Source organism: Haliaeetus albicilla, chromosome 4, assembly GCF_947461875.1.
Source record: "Haliaeetus albicilla chromosome 4, bHalAlb1.1, whole genome shotgun sequence".
NCBI classification, from domain to species: domain Eukaryota; kingdom Metazoa; phylum Chordata; class Aves; order Accipitriformes; family Accipitridae; genus Haliaeetus; species Haliaeetus albicilla.
This window is the reverse complement of record NC_091486.1, coordinates 21,771,069-21,786,059: the sequence shown is the minus strand read 5'-3', so window position 1 is coordinate 21,786,059 and position 14,991 is coordinate 21,771,069. Positions and strand designations below refer to the sequence as shown.

Below are 14,991 nucleotides of genomic sequence, written 5' to 3'. Positions count from 1 at the left end.
ATTAACACTCTGTGTTTATAATTATTCCATTCTAAGAATAAGAATTCATTATTTATGCTTCTAATTCAGCTTCTACAGCCTCATACTGATGTAGACTAAAGGGATATCCGTAAAAACATGAACTTGCTTTAAGTTTAACAAGTATGTGAGGGCAGAATAAAAAGAAGCCAACCCTAATATAAATCTATAACAATAAAGGAAACAAAACATACCAATGATATGTTATTTCACAAATACAAATAATGACAAAGAATAAAGAAATTGGAGATGAACTGTTAAATAAAGGTAAGCCTGGATACATACTGAGCTGAAGTTTCTTAGGCAAACTACATACCCTGAAATAACGTAGAATATATCTTGCATCTACCCTGGTAGATGCAATTACCCTTTGGTAAATTACTTAAGTTCCTACATCACAAAAAAAAAATTGTGTTGCAAAATTGTATTATAAACTCTTCAGACCAGTTCCAACACCTTGAAATGCCGCTAATGGTTAGCAGTTTATGATTATGCTTACCATTTGTTTTGGTTAAATAAGAATCATTCTGCTTTTGCTTGTTCTAATGTCAACACGACCATCACATAAGCAACTTTACTCAGCACCATGTGACATGTTCCCTGTGATTTAAAACCCTCAAAATAACAAAGACTCATGTCTACACTATTGAATTTTGCCTCTTGCTACCAAGAGGAGAAAACCTTTAGTGACAAGAATTTAAGTGAGGGAGAAGTACTAGCAAGAGACCTGATCAAGGTGAATTTCCATCATTGTATTTAGAGCAAGTTTGAGATGAGATCCCACAGCGTTAGCATCTTGCGCTTGTGCGCCTGAGGTGTGTGTCATCCACAGCACATGTATGTTGCGAAAGTGCTTCAGAGACAAGGGACTAGCCCAAGCCTCTGGCGAAGCGAGACCCTGCTCTGCCTTCGGCTCCCTTTGTGGTGGTGGAAAGGTCTCCGTGGACCCGCCAGTACTGTATCCCACCGCTCAGCCCAAGACCACCCTCCAGACCAGTCTCACTGTCACCGCAGGCAGGACACGCGGCAGGCGGAGGCAGGCTGCGGGCTGCCTGCAACCCCCCGCCGCAGGGCGCTCAGCCAGGGAGCAGACACGCTTCTAGGTGCCGAGAGCGCTGCTAGCGTAGCCGCTGGCATGCTCCCACCTATAAGAAGGAAACGATACGGGCTGGCTCTTCCCGGTTGTGTGAGATAAAGTCATCAGTGACGACATACGAGTGGCAGGTACCGCAGTGCTTGATCTAAGTATCCAAAATTACTGATACACAGATGTTAATTTGGTGACTGACAGACAAACGCTAATCATTTGAACTGACAGATGTAAAGTGATTCAAAAGCAGGCTGGGTAAAAATGAATGTTAGCATCAATAAATATCCAGATCTTTGCAAGCTAGCAGATCATTCCAGTCCTTTCGATCCAATAAAATCAATTGCTCTCCATAAGAAATAGCAGCATAATTCAAATTTAAAAGCAATTAGAGGGAAAATATCTTGGAGGACAGGAAGAATTTCTGAAAAGCAGAAGCTGCATGTCTTTTCAAGTGTCTAAAAATGAAAACACACGAAAGGTGTAAATAACATTGCAAGCATCTCAGAAATCTTATGTATCTCATAAAATGTGAATAATACAGTAAAGCAGGTATTTGATTTAGATAAATATTTTTTTACAAAAGGAAGAACTTGTTTTCAAAAAGCAACAGGACTTAAAAAGAAAAGGTCAATTGTATTGTCATTGTACTGAAAATTTTACAGCTACGGCCTTGGATTTTTAAAATGGATCTACCTACATACAAACCAAATGATCTCAGTAGAATTCAGTTGAGGTACACCACTGTGCAGAATCAACGCTATTTGTGAGTACTGAAAATTATCTGAGAAGAATAATTCACCATCTGCAATAAACAAACAAACAAACAAACAAACAAATAAATAAATATGACCAGTGGAGTGGTTGCTGTCTAATATCTGCTTCTCCCTCCTGTGAGCTGGAAAATATAGTTCCATAGGGGAAAAACAGGTATATAGTGAGTTAGCAGAAAAGGAAAAGTTAGATAAAAGTGACAATCCCATGCCTTTTATTGAAGAGGGATTCTTTCCTTTTTTCGTTGCCTTTTTTTTTTTTTTTTTTTTTGTTACAACCTGAAATATGTGCCGTAACAAAAGGGAACAACAAATATCTTTGAATGTTTTTACTCACAGGCTTTTGAAGACATATATATTGAACAGCGTAAAACTATCAAGACCATGCTGGAATATGCTGACAAGGTCTTCACTTATATCTTCATTCTGGAAATGCTGCTGAAGTGGGTGGCCTATGGCTATCAAACATACTTTACTAATGCCTGGTGCTGGCTGGACTTCCTAATTGTTGATGTATGTAGTATATTTCCTAGGTGTTACTTTTATATTTATTTTACCTGTTTTTTTTAAATTACTTGCTCTACAACCACAATACCTATGTATACCAACTAGTTTACTTTTCAATTTAAAACGTAAGGTAGGTGGAAAAAAAAAAATCCGTGTTTCTGTCTTTCACTTTATACTTACAACACTGCCTTCCTATACCACAGAGTTAAGACTGGAAGTTCTCCTCCTAACAGAAGAACCTCACATGGTAGCCCCACAAGCAGTTAAAGGGTTTATCCCAACACTGCTGTTGAAAGACGTCATGCTGTCCTCCTTTCTGCCCCTGGCTGCTCATTCCCACCTTCAGACCCACCTTCCCTCCTGCTGTGGTCTGTCACATCCAGCATTTAGATGGGTGTCTGGTCCACCAGACATCAGACACACACCTGAATTAAAAGTCCTCTGGCAAGAAAACTAACACCATGTCCACAAATGTCAGCATATGGCTGAATTAGGGTTTTACAAGAAATGCAAGATGTATCTGTAGCGTTGGTGGTATGGCTTACTTAGTACTAAAGTCCAATAAATATTACTAAACTTGCAGTCTTCACAGCTGTGTTTGAAATCAGGCTTAATAATCTTTCCTGCAAGGGTTATCTCATAGTTATAACTCTGCTGTGCTGTGAAATGAGGGAGACCATTTCTTGATGCATTGATACAATTATGGAGAATTTAAGAATTAATGTCCTAAGTATACCCCCTTGAGAAAACCTCCAAAGTGCAGAAATGCATACTGTTTCTGCAGTCTATGAGGTTGTGTGTGTGAAACTAAAATACTATGGTTTACACAGTTATGAAACCACAACCAGTAGCTACATTTTTAAGATAGACTTTTCTGGTAAAACTTATAGGAAAAACAAATATTAAACAAGCTCGTTTTAAAATTAAGATACATTTTGTCCTGGTTTCCATGACTTAGAAACAGACACTGAATAGGTAAAAGGTAAACTTCATAAGCAGTTATTGACCCAAAGAATTGCTAAAAATTCAACAGTTTCTGAATGTGTTCCCAGCATACAAGGGCTAATCAAAGCAGTTCATTTTCTCCAGTTTTGTTTTGTGATGGGTGCCTGCAACCTTTTAGATTGCTCTATATTATGGACTAAATATATCTAGGATTCAGCTTCATATATGCAACTACAGATAACCATGTTCAAACATAGTACTCGTACAAAGAAAGCACCCTCTTTTTGGAAAACACATTAGTCCTTTAGTATCTAAATTCTTCTCAAAATGGGTACCTAAGTGGCACCTATAACAAAAAAGCTTGAAGAAGCATGCAAGCAGAAGCACCTGTTCCTTTTCTAAACTCATTTTCACTAATATTTGACCTCATTTAAATCATAATATCCCAAACAGCCATCTTGTGAATGTGAAAATTTGAATACGTCTTTGTGTGAAGGTATCACACATTCAAGTGTCTGAATAAGCTCATGATTGAATCCTGGATTTCTACACCTGGATATTTTCTTTAATTTCACTTTAGATTATGGCAGCTTGAAAGCTTGAAAGTTTTCAGTAGTATGATGAATGTGCTGGAGGAAGAAATTCAGACTTCAGAAGAACCTAGTTTTGTGTGTTGCTAGAGCTCAGGATTGACAAGTACAGAAAAGCTGTTAATTTTCAAAAGCTAAAGATTTCACTTATAATGCTTGTTTTTAAATATGGTTCATGAAGAGCACTGCCCTAGAGTTCTCTTTACGTGATGCATTGTTCTTTATAAAGAAAGAGTACATGAGACCATTATGCTAGTTTTGGCCCAATAAATAGTTAAAGGAATTAGAACAGCATAATGAAGGAGCATTTAGGGGAAACAGGAGAAAAACAGAAGGTATTTTGGACAGGAGCCATAGCAAATATAGAGAATATGTTATTTCTCACTGAGGTAGTGTGAGAACATAGAATATATAAAGGCCTGTGGAGTTCTACCACCTGTGGAACTGTTTTTATAAGGTCGTTAAGAAACAGCATGATCCAGGTTAATGTCAGGCTGTAAAGCACATAAATTCAGCAGTCAGGCAAATGGATTAGTCAGTGTAACTGAATATAGAAAAATGAATTTCTTTCTACCAATTTCCGGAGGAGCAATGTTGCTTTGTGACCTATCTGTTAATTCAAAACAGGCTTCAATCATTTCCCTTTCAGTTGTGGGCAATCAAATGTGCATTATCAACTATAATTACTGATCCCAACAGCACTGTAAAACAAAGAAAAAGTGAGAGCAATACCTAAATAGCTAAAAAGGAAAGATTAATTTAATTTGCTTTTGTGGTTTTAAATGCCCTCAAATCACTAGCAAAATATGAAATTCAGAAGTATTAATATTTCCAGATATTGTTACCTTATGATATTTTTGTTTGTTTATTTACCTATCCTACTCTTCTTTCATATTACTTCTTTCTTTTTTTTTTTTAATTTCTTTTTATTTAAAAGACTTCCCATTCCTGAAGAAAGTGGTCCAAAATTAGATTCTTCTAAAGAAGCTTGTATCTCACATCTATGGTATGTAAAGTAGTATGTACAATATAATAATTTTTACTTTCCTGTTTTCATATAGGTCTCTTTGGTTAGCTTAACAGCAAATGCATTGGGTTACTCTGAACTTGGTGCCATTAAGTCCCTTAGGACACTAAGAGCTTTGAGACCTCTAAGAGCCTTGTCACGATTTGAAGGCATGAGGGTAAGACAACATGACAGAATCTGAACCTATGCATGCATAGAAAGAATCCATGCATGCAGAATAAGGAATGACAAGTCCATGCAGAAAGGCTGCACTATCTTTTTATCTATTGCATATCTTTTACTAACAGATAAGCAAAAAGCTTCATCAATTCACCTAAATCCATACGCAGTATCACATAGAAGTTACATTCATTAAGGTTACTTTACTTTCTAGCCAATCTCAGGAGTTTTCTATATAAGGCTTTGAAATTACCAACTATGAACTCTCTTAACAGACTCCTAATAATGAATAAAATGTAGCAAGATTTTATTAATGTTTTACTGATAAACATATCACAATATTTATACAGGAATCTAATTCAGTATTAGTTAATAAAGATATTTTCTGTTACTAGTTGAAATCCTTCATTTTTCATTATATTTGATAAACCACCTTTGGTCTAACCCCATTGAATTTTACTAGATGGTACTAGAGATATGTTCATACCCACTAGTGGTTTAAATCTATTTCTGAGTTTGGCTGACTAAAACCAAATCAAGTTATTTGATTTCTCTATGAAATCATTCTTTTTGTAAGGTAAATACCTTTCTTATTTCAACAAATCTCTATTCAATATTCAATACAATGTATAGAAAGTTCTTTTTTACTTATTCTGAGTAACTTAGAGGCCCTGCTTACTATTCATCTCACTCAAGAAAGCATTTCAACTTATTTTTTCATTTGTTTATACCTTCTGTTCCTTAAAGCCACTGAATACAAACTAACTCTATATGCATGTCATTGCTACTTCACGGAAACATAAGAGGAAACAACGCGCTAATGAATTTCAAGTCAATCATAAACCAGTGTAATAGCCTGCACAACCTTTAGATACAAACCTAAGTTTAATCAAGTCAAATTGAGGCTTAGAATTCTGTTCCTTAAATTGTATTCATCAGGCTACATATCTCTACTTCAGAATGCTTCAGAAAAAAATATTGCTAATGAATGATTACTAGATTAATAAATTTCAGTTTCATGTAGCAAATTGACTTTTAACAGTTTTCTCAGCATTTGAAATTAATGAATTGATATTCAGCAGGGTAAGAGCTGGTCAAGTACTACAGAATGTACAAATTTTCATTTAAGTATGGAATGACTATTTGATTTAGCCATTTTCTCTTTGTCTTTCTTTGTACTTACTGTTCATGAACATTCAGATAACTGTGGTTTTGTGTGGAGAAATGTTGAGAAATTGTTGTCAGCTTTACTTTTTTAATAATGTTCTGGTCAGCTGCAGGAGGACTTGGAGACCAGTATAGAAGTTACACAGGGACAAGAAATGCAGCTTTTTAGGTGACGTTGGAAAAAACAGATTGTTTCTAGAAAGATAATGTCAAAATTGATTGCCAAAGGTTTTATTCAATTTTTCTGTATCCTTACATGATAGCCTTACTAAATTTTCCACTTAAAAGATTTAGGATATTCATGCTCAAAGAAAAGTACCTGTTATTTCAAATCTATTTACTGCTTTCCCTTATTTCTCACTGAATAACTATGAAACTATGCCAGAAGCCCAATCATATGATAGAATTTCAGATACACAACATGAATAATTCACAAGCAACTTACTGTGTAGGAATCACAGAAGGGCCTGGAAAAGCAAAAAAGGTTTCAGCTCTGTCCTCCAATATTAATGATAATCAATGAAGTACCTGATTCCAGTCACTTAGCTAATTTGACTGGCCAACTGTATAGGCCTTATCTTTACTATTAGTTACATGCACTTCTGAAAATGGTTTTTCCAAAGCACTTGGCAAGTATTCACAACAGCTCATTGACAGATAGTAGCGTTACTTTATGAATGACTCACGAACAGTAAAAAGGTTCAAATAATAAATAATTGACCAGCTCATAATAAGACTATAGTCAAATTAGTCTTCTCAGAAACTGAGTTCATTTCATAAAAATCCATAAAACCAGATTCTTTTATCTGCCAACAGAAAGTAAAATCAACCCTCTTTGCTTTCTTATATTGCCTATACCTATGCTGAGCTGTGACAAAACAAGCTGAGTTTTTATTCAACATGTATTTATAATTTCAATGTTTAACCCCATGTTCAAAATTGTGCAAATTTTGCCTTGAAAATGTAAGAGATCGCATGTATTCCACAAAAGTCCCTGGATGTATAAAGCTCTGCATCATTCTGTAAAACAATCTGCTAAGTTCTCAGCTACTTTAAAACAATCATTTTCTTAAATAAGTTTACCATTCCAGTGAATTGGAAGAATACAGCATTTTACATAGTCAGTAAATACTAATAACTATTCTGTTATCCCTAAATATGAAACATACTTCACTTTTTAAGTTATATTCTTATAAGTCTACAGTTATAGTCTGTAGTTACAACTTAATTTTGTCATTATGCCGTTTCATAAATGGGATAAATTCTCTTTCCAAAGTGAATATAAGATATATGAACCAGTTGCACCAAAACAGGGGACAAGTGGTCCAGAACCTGTGCTTGCCTTGAGCACAAAAGTGAATTTTGCCATATTAAAGGCATTTAAAATATCTGCTAGTATACTGAATTCTGAGAAATTTTAATATTTTCTATAGTGAATCTCAAAACCGACTCCACCCAGATGCTGGAAGGCAAAGTAAAGAATTGCTTTAATTTAATTTAAATTTCTGTCTTAGGGTTTATATTCTCATCTCAGTGTATGTACTGAGCAGAAGTATCTGCAAACTGAGATTTGAATATACCCATTGCTTTTTGTTTAGCTTTTTAGTACTTGCAATATAACGCTTTTGCGCTAGTTCTGAATTGGTATGCTACTTGTAAATGTAGAATACTGAGTATATGTTGCTTTGCTGAGTTAGAGAATTAAGTGACAATAAAGCATGCATTTGTGTCTAATTTCACAAAATAAAGCATGTCATGCCGTGCTTGATTTATTTATTAGAGAAATAGTAGAAGGCAGCAAACAATCTGAAATCCACTTGCACTTTCAGTTTTGCATGCCTTATGCATATTTCTGGCTGATGGCTTTAAACATTTACTGTATTTCAAATTTCCAGTCCAATTTCATAACTTGTAAAACTAAATTAGAGTATTTGATGTCTTAAATATCCTCTAAAATTCAGTGGCTCTTCCTTAGATTCCCTTACCAGGAAAACGATAATGAGGCATTTTCAAGAGTATTCTAAACTTGATTAGTAGGAAAGAAACTTTTCTCATATGATTGAGTTATAAAACATAACATCAAGTGTCTGTCATTACAGATTCACAACTAATAACAGGCTATATATTTCTATTTCATATAGGATAACCTTTCTTCAGCTTGGATGGGGTGGACCACTGGTTCCTCCCCTTATCTGTATTATGGGTACAGTATTTCCCCCTTTTCTACCCTTAATGACTGCAGTGTAACTAATCACTACATTGTGTATTTAGGGTTAGAAGGAGAGACAATCTCATCTGAAAATCCCAGTAGTAGTAGTAGCACCCTACACCCCCTTCTTAATTGCTTTAAATCTTTGGAAATAATCCTTTGAAATTTCTGATGTTACAGAATTAACATGAAATCTTTTAAGAAAATCAGTATCGTTATTTAGAGTGATCTGAGTTCTTTTTGCAGGACAAAGGTACCTCAGCTATTTTTAGATTTTTAGATGCTTTTTTAACTGAGATAAAAAAATGGCTTTCTTTAAAAATTTGAATCTGGCTTTTACATTGTTTTGGAAAGATCTGTGCTTTACTCTGTTACTCAATTTATAGCTACATACATTCAAAAATATCCCGTAGAAAGGTTTGAACTTTTAATACATTAAGCACACACCAAAACACTACGATGTGAATAGTCACAACTACAGATATTTATATAATTGCAGTTTAAATTCTTGCATAATTTTTAAACCCCAATATATATTACATTAAGTAAACCACTCAAAGTGTATATAGATAACACAAGACATTGTATAACATAAATAATCCTTTCTTGGAATCTGAATTCAGACTTCTTTGCCCTGCGTTGGAAACTAGTTTTTGTAATTTTTATAAAATGCCAATAACAGTATTGTTTTTATAGCATTTTTCTTAGAGTTTAGAAATGTCCTGCAGGAGACGTGTCAGTGATATACAAAATTTGCATTCATTATGAGATCCTTAGAAAAATCCAGCTTTTAGACTACAACCCTTGCAAGTACCAACTGTAGGAGGGTATCATTAGTGCAGGGGGGTTTATAGCTTCAGTGTAAATGATGTATCAACATAAACACCATTCACTGTAAATTTAGCATCTCATCTCACAGTTAAGAATTATGTATTCACTCTCAGGAAAGTGTGTTCACTATCTTCTGCAAGTTTCTCTTAAATACAGAGGAATACATTGTGTTGATCAAAAGATTATGCACTTTGAAGGATTTTTTGAGGACTGTGATCTTATTCATTACCTTCGAGTTTTAAGGAAAATGTATTAGAAGTGTTATGTCTCTGAAAGACAATTAAAAAAATTACAAACTTCGATGTAAGAAGACTCTTTATATAAATGTTCATAAATCATACAGGACATATCAGTATTTTGAGATTTTTCTTAGACTGTAATTCTACAATTAGAAGAGCACTTTTGAAGGAGTTTCTTATATAATTGAAACTGATAAAATTTTTGTCTGGACATGTGTTTGTTGTATCTTGAAGAAAAACCTTACTCTTAGAATCAAAATTTAATGAAATTTGAATGAGATACACAATATAGTTTGCATTTTAATTAAAAATGTTAAAGAACACATAAAGGTCAATAATGTTTCATTTATGCAACAGGAAGAGCAAGAAGTTATTTTTTTTCACTGCATCTGGTGAACTTCGAAGATATTGTTCCCACATCAAATAATTACTCTGTTTTCATGCTCGTGTGTATTTAACAATATTTACCAGGTCTTCTCAAAGAAATGCAGCCATGTGATTTATTGCTTGGCAAATTATTGTATTTTGTCATACAGTATGTTAAATTATGTCTTTTCTTCTATACTGTCTTCAGAAGTATTTTGTGATATACTTGATTTCTGGTGAAAAACAGAATCAAAGCTGCTCCGGGAACTCCATTATTTTGTTAAATTCAACAGTGTAGCTTGCTTTTAATAGACTGTTAAATGAATAAGAAAGGTTTCTGTTACTACTTTAACCAAGTTATATTTTCTTATTAAAGCCAGGGCAGAACTGCAGAATCATTGAGGTAGGAAGGGACCTCCTAAGATCAGCTGGTTGAACCTCCCTGCTAACAGTTCTAGCATGCCAAGATATAAACTCACCGCCCAATAGCATGAAATTTTTCCAGCACAAAGTGTTATAGAAATAGTTTGTGTGTTAAGTGTTTAAGGAAGTATTTTACTTTCTTTGAAGATAAAATTCACTAGCAGAAGCATTCTTCAGTCAGCTGCACTTGTACAGTAACAATTAAGGAAAAGTAGAAAAGACTGCAATTGGCTTGTTAAGGGAGTGATTTTCTTTTCCTCTGAGATCTTTTATCTCTTGCTTCAACTTCATTTGTTCATTACTGTTAAGATTAAGATTTAGTTGTACCTCCTTGTCAGGTCTCTCTGATTCTTTCCATCTGCCTGTCTTTTCTTTGCATACTCTTAGGTAAATCCAAATTTTTCTTTACAGTTCCTGCTTTAAATGGTAGTTTTCTAATAATCTTCACCCTGTATTCCAATACCGTCTGCATTTTACTCAAGAATTGAAAACCTTGTCATAAATCTTGTCATAAATATTCAAATGTTTTCAGTTGTTTCACGTGAGGTGCTTCTCATGCCAGTTCTAAAAATGCATTGATTTCTTTCATGATGCAACATTTTTTGCTTTTTTTCTTGATTTAAATAATATTCTAGTCTCACTACCATAATTTACTTTTACAAACTTTCTGTTTGCTACTTTGTAGTGACCCCAAATTAAGGATAAGCATTAGTTTGCTAGAATAAGATTTCAGTTTTATTTTTTCCTTTACTTCTAACTTTCCTAAACATTTTTCTAAATGTTACGTGATTCTGGGCTTACATAATCACAGGTCATGTAGTTAAGAATAAATTATCTATATATACATGGCATTAAGGCAAACTGTGTAGCAAAGGTAGCAATATTCCAGTTCTTCTATGCACTTCTCAAAGGCAAAATCACTAAGCTACTTCTAATTTTGGTTGGAGGATAGATAAAAGACAAAGCCAGACTCTTCTCAAATGTGCACAGTGATAACAAGAGGCAACAGACACAAGCTGGGTTAGGGGAAATTCTTATTTGATATAAGGGATTTGGGGGAGGTTTGTGTTATTTCTTTTTGAGTGGTTGGGGGGGTATTTGATTTTTGGTTCAGTTTTGTTTTTTACAGTGAGGTAAATACTGGAACAGTGGAACTTAATTAGTGGATTATAGATCACACATTCATACAAACATGGTGAACCTCCCTGATTTCTGTTTTGGGACAAAGTTATAACACTTTCTCACAAGAAGTCCATTAAGATAAAATAGAGAGGAGTAATTAGTTGAGAATGAGAAGGTTTTAATAACTTGGATGAATTTACATTTTTAGATTCACCTTAGTTCCTCCCTAGAATCATTATTTGGATCATGTCAAGTAAGTTGCACTTTCACAGAAATATTTAATTCTCATCCTTTGTTGTCTCCAAAGTCAGTTCATAGCTGATCATCAAGCGTATGCAGCATGCTTCTCAGTGTACCCATTCCAAGCTACTCAATGAGAAAGATATGTAGTTTTGAGGTGTCTTGTTAAAGTATGTATTGGCAAGCAAAAGAATTATCGCAATCTCTCTCTCTCCCCCTCTTCTCCCTTTCTCCCTCCCCTATTCTGTCCTCACCTGCTAGGTTGCACTGCCAGATATGTTTTACTACCTGATATAAACGTTGGAAAAATGTGATAAATTTTCTTTATTATCGTTGAATAAAAGTTCCTGTCTACATTACTGCTGTAGGAATGTACATATACTTTATCCCTTCAACATTAAGAACTTTTAATCCTTATATATCTATACATGACATCCCTCTTCCATTAAACTCCATGGGTACACTCAGACAAGACAGGGTATCTTGTGTGGGAAAATTTTTCCTGTACTGCATCATCAGTTATCTTCCTTCATGGGCACCTCCAAACCTCACACTAAGTAACTGCGGCAAAGAGCCCAAAGCCTCCACTGAAGATCAGTCTTAACCCTCTGCACTGGGCAGTGTTTGTATTCTGTCTGCTGGCCCACAGGCCAGGCACCTCCGCTGCCTTTGTGAGAGGAACAATTCCAACGGACATAGCTTCTCCTAATTTACATCCCATACCCATTTCCTCCGATCCCACTGACTTTCTGCTGTGTTATGACTTGTAGAAGTGACTCTAACTTCAGAGAAAGGCAGTTTTCATCATCTGTTTTGTAGTACCAGGGAGAGCAGGAAGCCATTGTTACAGCATTTTTGTTATTATTTGGTCAGAAGAAAGGGACTGCCCCAGCCACCTTTGTCTTGCTGAGCCCCCTACCGCCTTACAAACACTCGCAGGTCGCATGTGGGAAGGGACAACAGGAGCGAAGGTGCTGCTTTCACGTGATATTGCAGAAACAAAATGGTCCCTGCCTTCCAGTAGGGACTGTAAACACACAACCAGCATGTGTACTACACTACTGGTGCAAGATGTTTACATTACATGTATACTGTACTTTGGAAAAAAACAGGGATTATTGATAAATTCTAAAGTGATTTCTTTTTCTTTTTTTTTTTTTTTTTGAAAAGAAGTTGCTCCCAAGTGTCATGTTTACTGAGTGAGAAAATAGTACTTTGAATGTTCAGGCTTTGGGGAATTTTAAGACAGTAGAAATTCAGATGAAATCCCTGTTTTGCCATTCAGGTGCCAGTCCTTTCAACTTTATAACTTGCTCTGAATTGTTTAGGATGAAAAAGGATTACACAAGGTTTGATGTTTAGATGGTAGATGTTAGGTTTAAAAAGGAAAAAAAAAATTTTCTTGTGCATGCATGTGTATACTTCTGTACAAATCCTCATATTTGGAGTAAAATATCAGCAGAAATCTTGACTTGATTTTTAACAGCTATAATTCACTGTTTCACAGGTTCAAACCCATCTCCTACCCGGTTAAAAACTTCTGCCTATGAAAAAGAATTAGGCCTATTTTGTTAGAGATTGTTTACACTTTACATAGGGCTATCACATTGCTGATCATGATCTCAGTGCTGTCTATCACAAGATGCTCTCACAATGAAAATGAACTCAAATAGTTATCATTAACTGGGCATCTTCCAACTGAATTATTTTAAGGATTTCACAATTTTAATTTGAATTATTTAAATGTTTAAGCTCACCTTCACTCTTGTTAATCTTTGCACAAACCTGGACAGTAGCAAATTTCATCACTGCACTGGTAGATGATCTCATAATTGATGAAAATTGTATTTGCTGAGATTTTTTTCTGTTTTGTTTGTTGATTAAGATTTTATCACCACTGATTGCCCTGCAGGTCCACGCATTTCCTCTTTTTACCTGACAAACCAAATGAGAAAATTGAAGGAATTGCACGTTTCTTAAGGTACTTCTCTTCTAGAAATCTAGTGCCGTGTTTTACGTCACACTGCATATCTACAAGGTTCCAGATTATCTTTGTGTATACAATTTTAGTAGTGAAATGCCAGGGACTGCCATCTCATAAACTCAAAGCCATCTGTGATCACCAAAGTGTCAAAAGCTTACTAAGAGATACTCTGCACAAATTTTCCCATTCTTCATAGGTACAGTTATGAGATTAATTTCATCCCTGGGGACTGAGGAGTTGTTCAAGTATTTTGGGGGGAAGGTACTCTAAAGAATTCTTGGGAACTTTTTGCTCTATACTACCTACCTTTGCATTTCTAATTACCTTTCAAAAGGGTTTGTCAATAGGGCAATTGATATTGTGGATTTGGTTTTGCTGTGCAATTAGTAAAATCCATGGGTTTGGGGTGTAGGGTTTGGTTTCTTTTTTTTCCTTTGAACTTCTTTGATTTAGGGGTCTTCCTTTCTATGAAAAGAGCAGAATGGGTGCATACCTCCCTTAAATTTGATCTGCATAACAAAATTTTGGATTGCATGTCACCTTATGAGCATCTGTCTGTTTTTGTAAGGACCAGTCTTTGGAAAACACCATTATTTCCATATAGAGAAGTTCCTATTATATATTTCTGACTCATCTGACAGGAACATGTGCCCGTGTTTCGTGATGGGTAAACTAGAAAATGCATAGAATACTTACGATAGAGGATCCAGTGGTAGTGGAAAAGCTATCAGTTAAAAGTACATGAAGGAGAGCCATACACTGAATTCAAGCTGCTGGACAGCTGATCTCACTGTGTTGGTGCTTGGCCTGTGAAAGTCCAGTGGTATGTTTATGCTGCCGTAATACAAATAAATCAGCTGATTCACTGGTTCTCTTATAGCTGTTGATTCATGAATGCAAAGAGCAAGGGATGATAATTCTCAAGACAGAGGTTTGTTCCAAAGATTCCTTGCCTTGGACTATCAGACAGTGCTCATCTTTTTGATTCAGGTATCGGCTTTCTTCATGGTCTACCTGAGATGCTCTTTCAATCCCCTGACTGGGAAAGTTACTGTATTCCTTATGTCCTTTCCTCCCTTGCCTCAACTCCTCCACAGTTTAAGAGAGAATACACCTGTCTGTTACCTGATACCCAGCACCTGGTCAAGTCAGTGTGGTTTCAGCATCTTCTAGCCTTCCTTGTGTGATGTCATCGAAGTCCTTCACTATGAGAACACACTAAACTCAGACCATGTATGTCACCTGAGCCTCCATTGCTGTCCCCTCACAGCATACCTACCTGCTCATTCCAGCAGTCTTACCTC

General features: G+C 35.5%; 1 protein-coding gene across 1 annotated transcript in view; it reads left to right on the top strand.

Annotated features, from left to right (window-relative positions):
- The window catches only part of LOC104317982 (sodium channel protein type 1 subunit alpha), a 101,661-nt gene that overhangs the window by 67,533 nt on the left and 19,137 nt on the right, over window positions 1–14,991 (top strand). Inside the window, exons 20-21 of the mRNA XM_069781296.1 lie at window positions 2,218–2,391; window positions 4,982–5,104. Coding sequence (XP_069637397.1) covers window positions 2,218–2,391; window positions 4,982–5,104 — 297 coding nt within the window. The remainder of the gene's footprint in view (window positions 1–2,217; window positions 2,392–4,981; window positions 5,105–14,991) is intronic.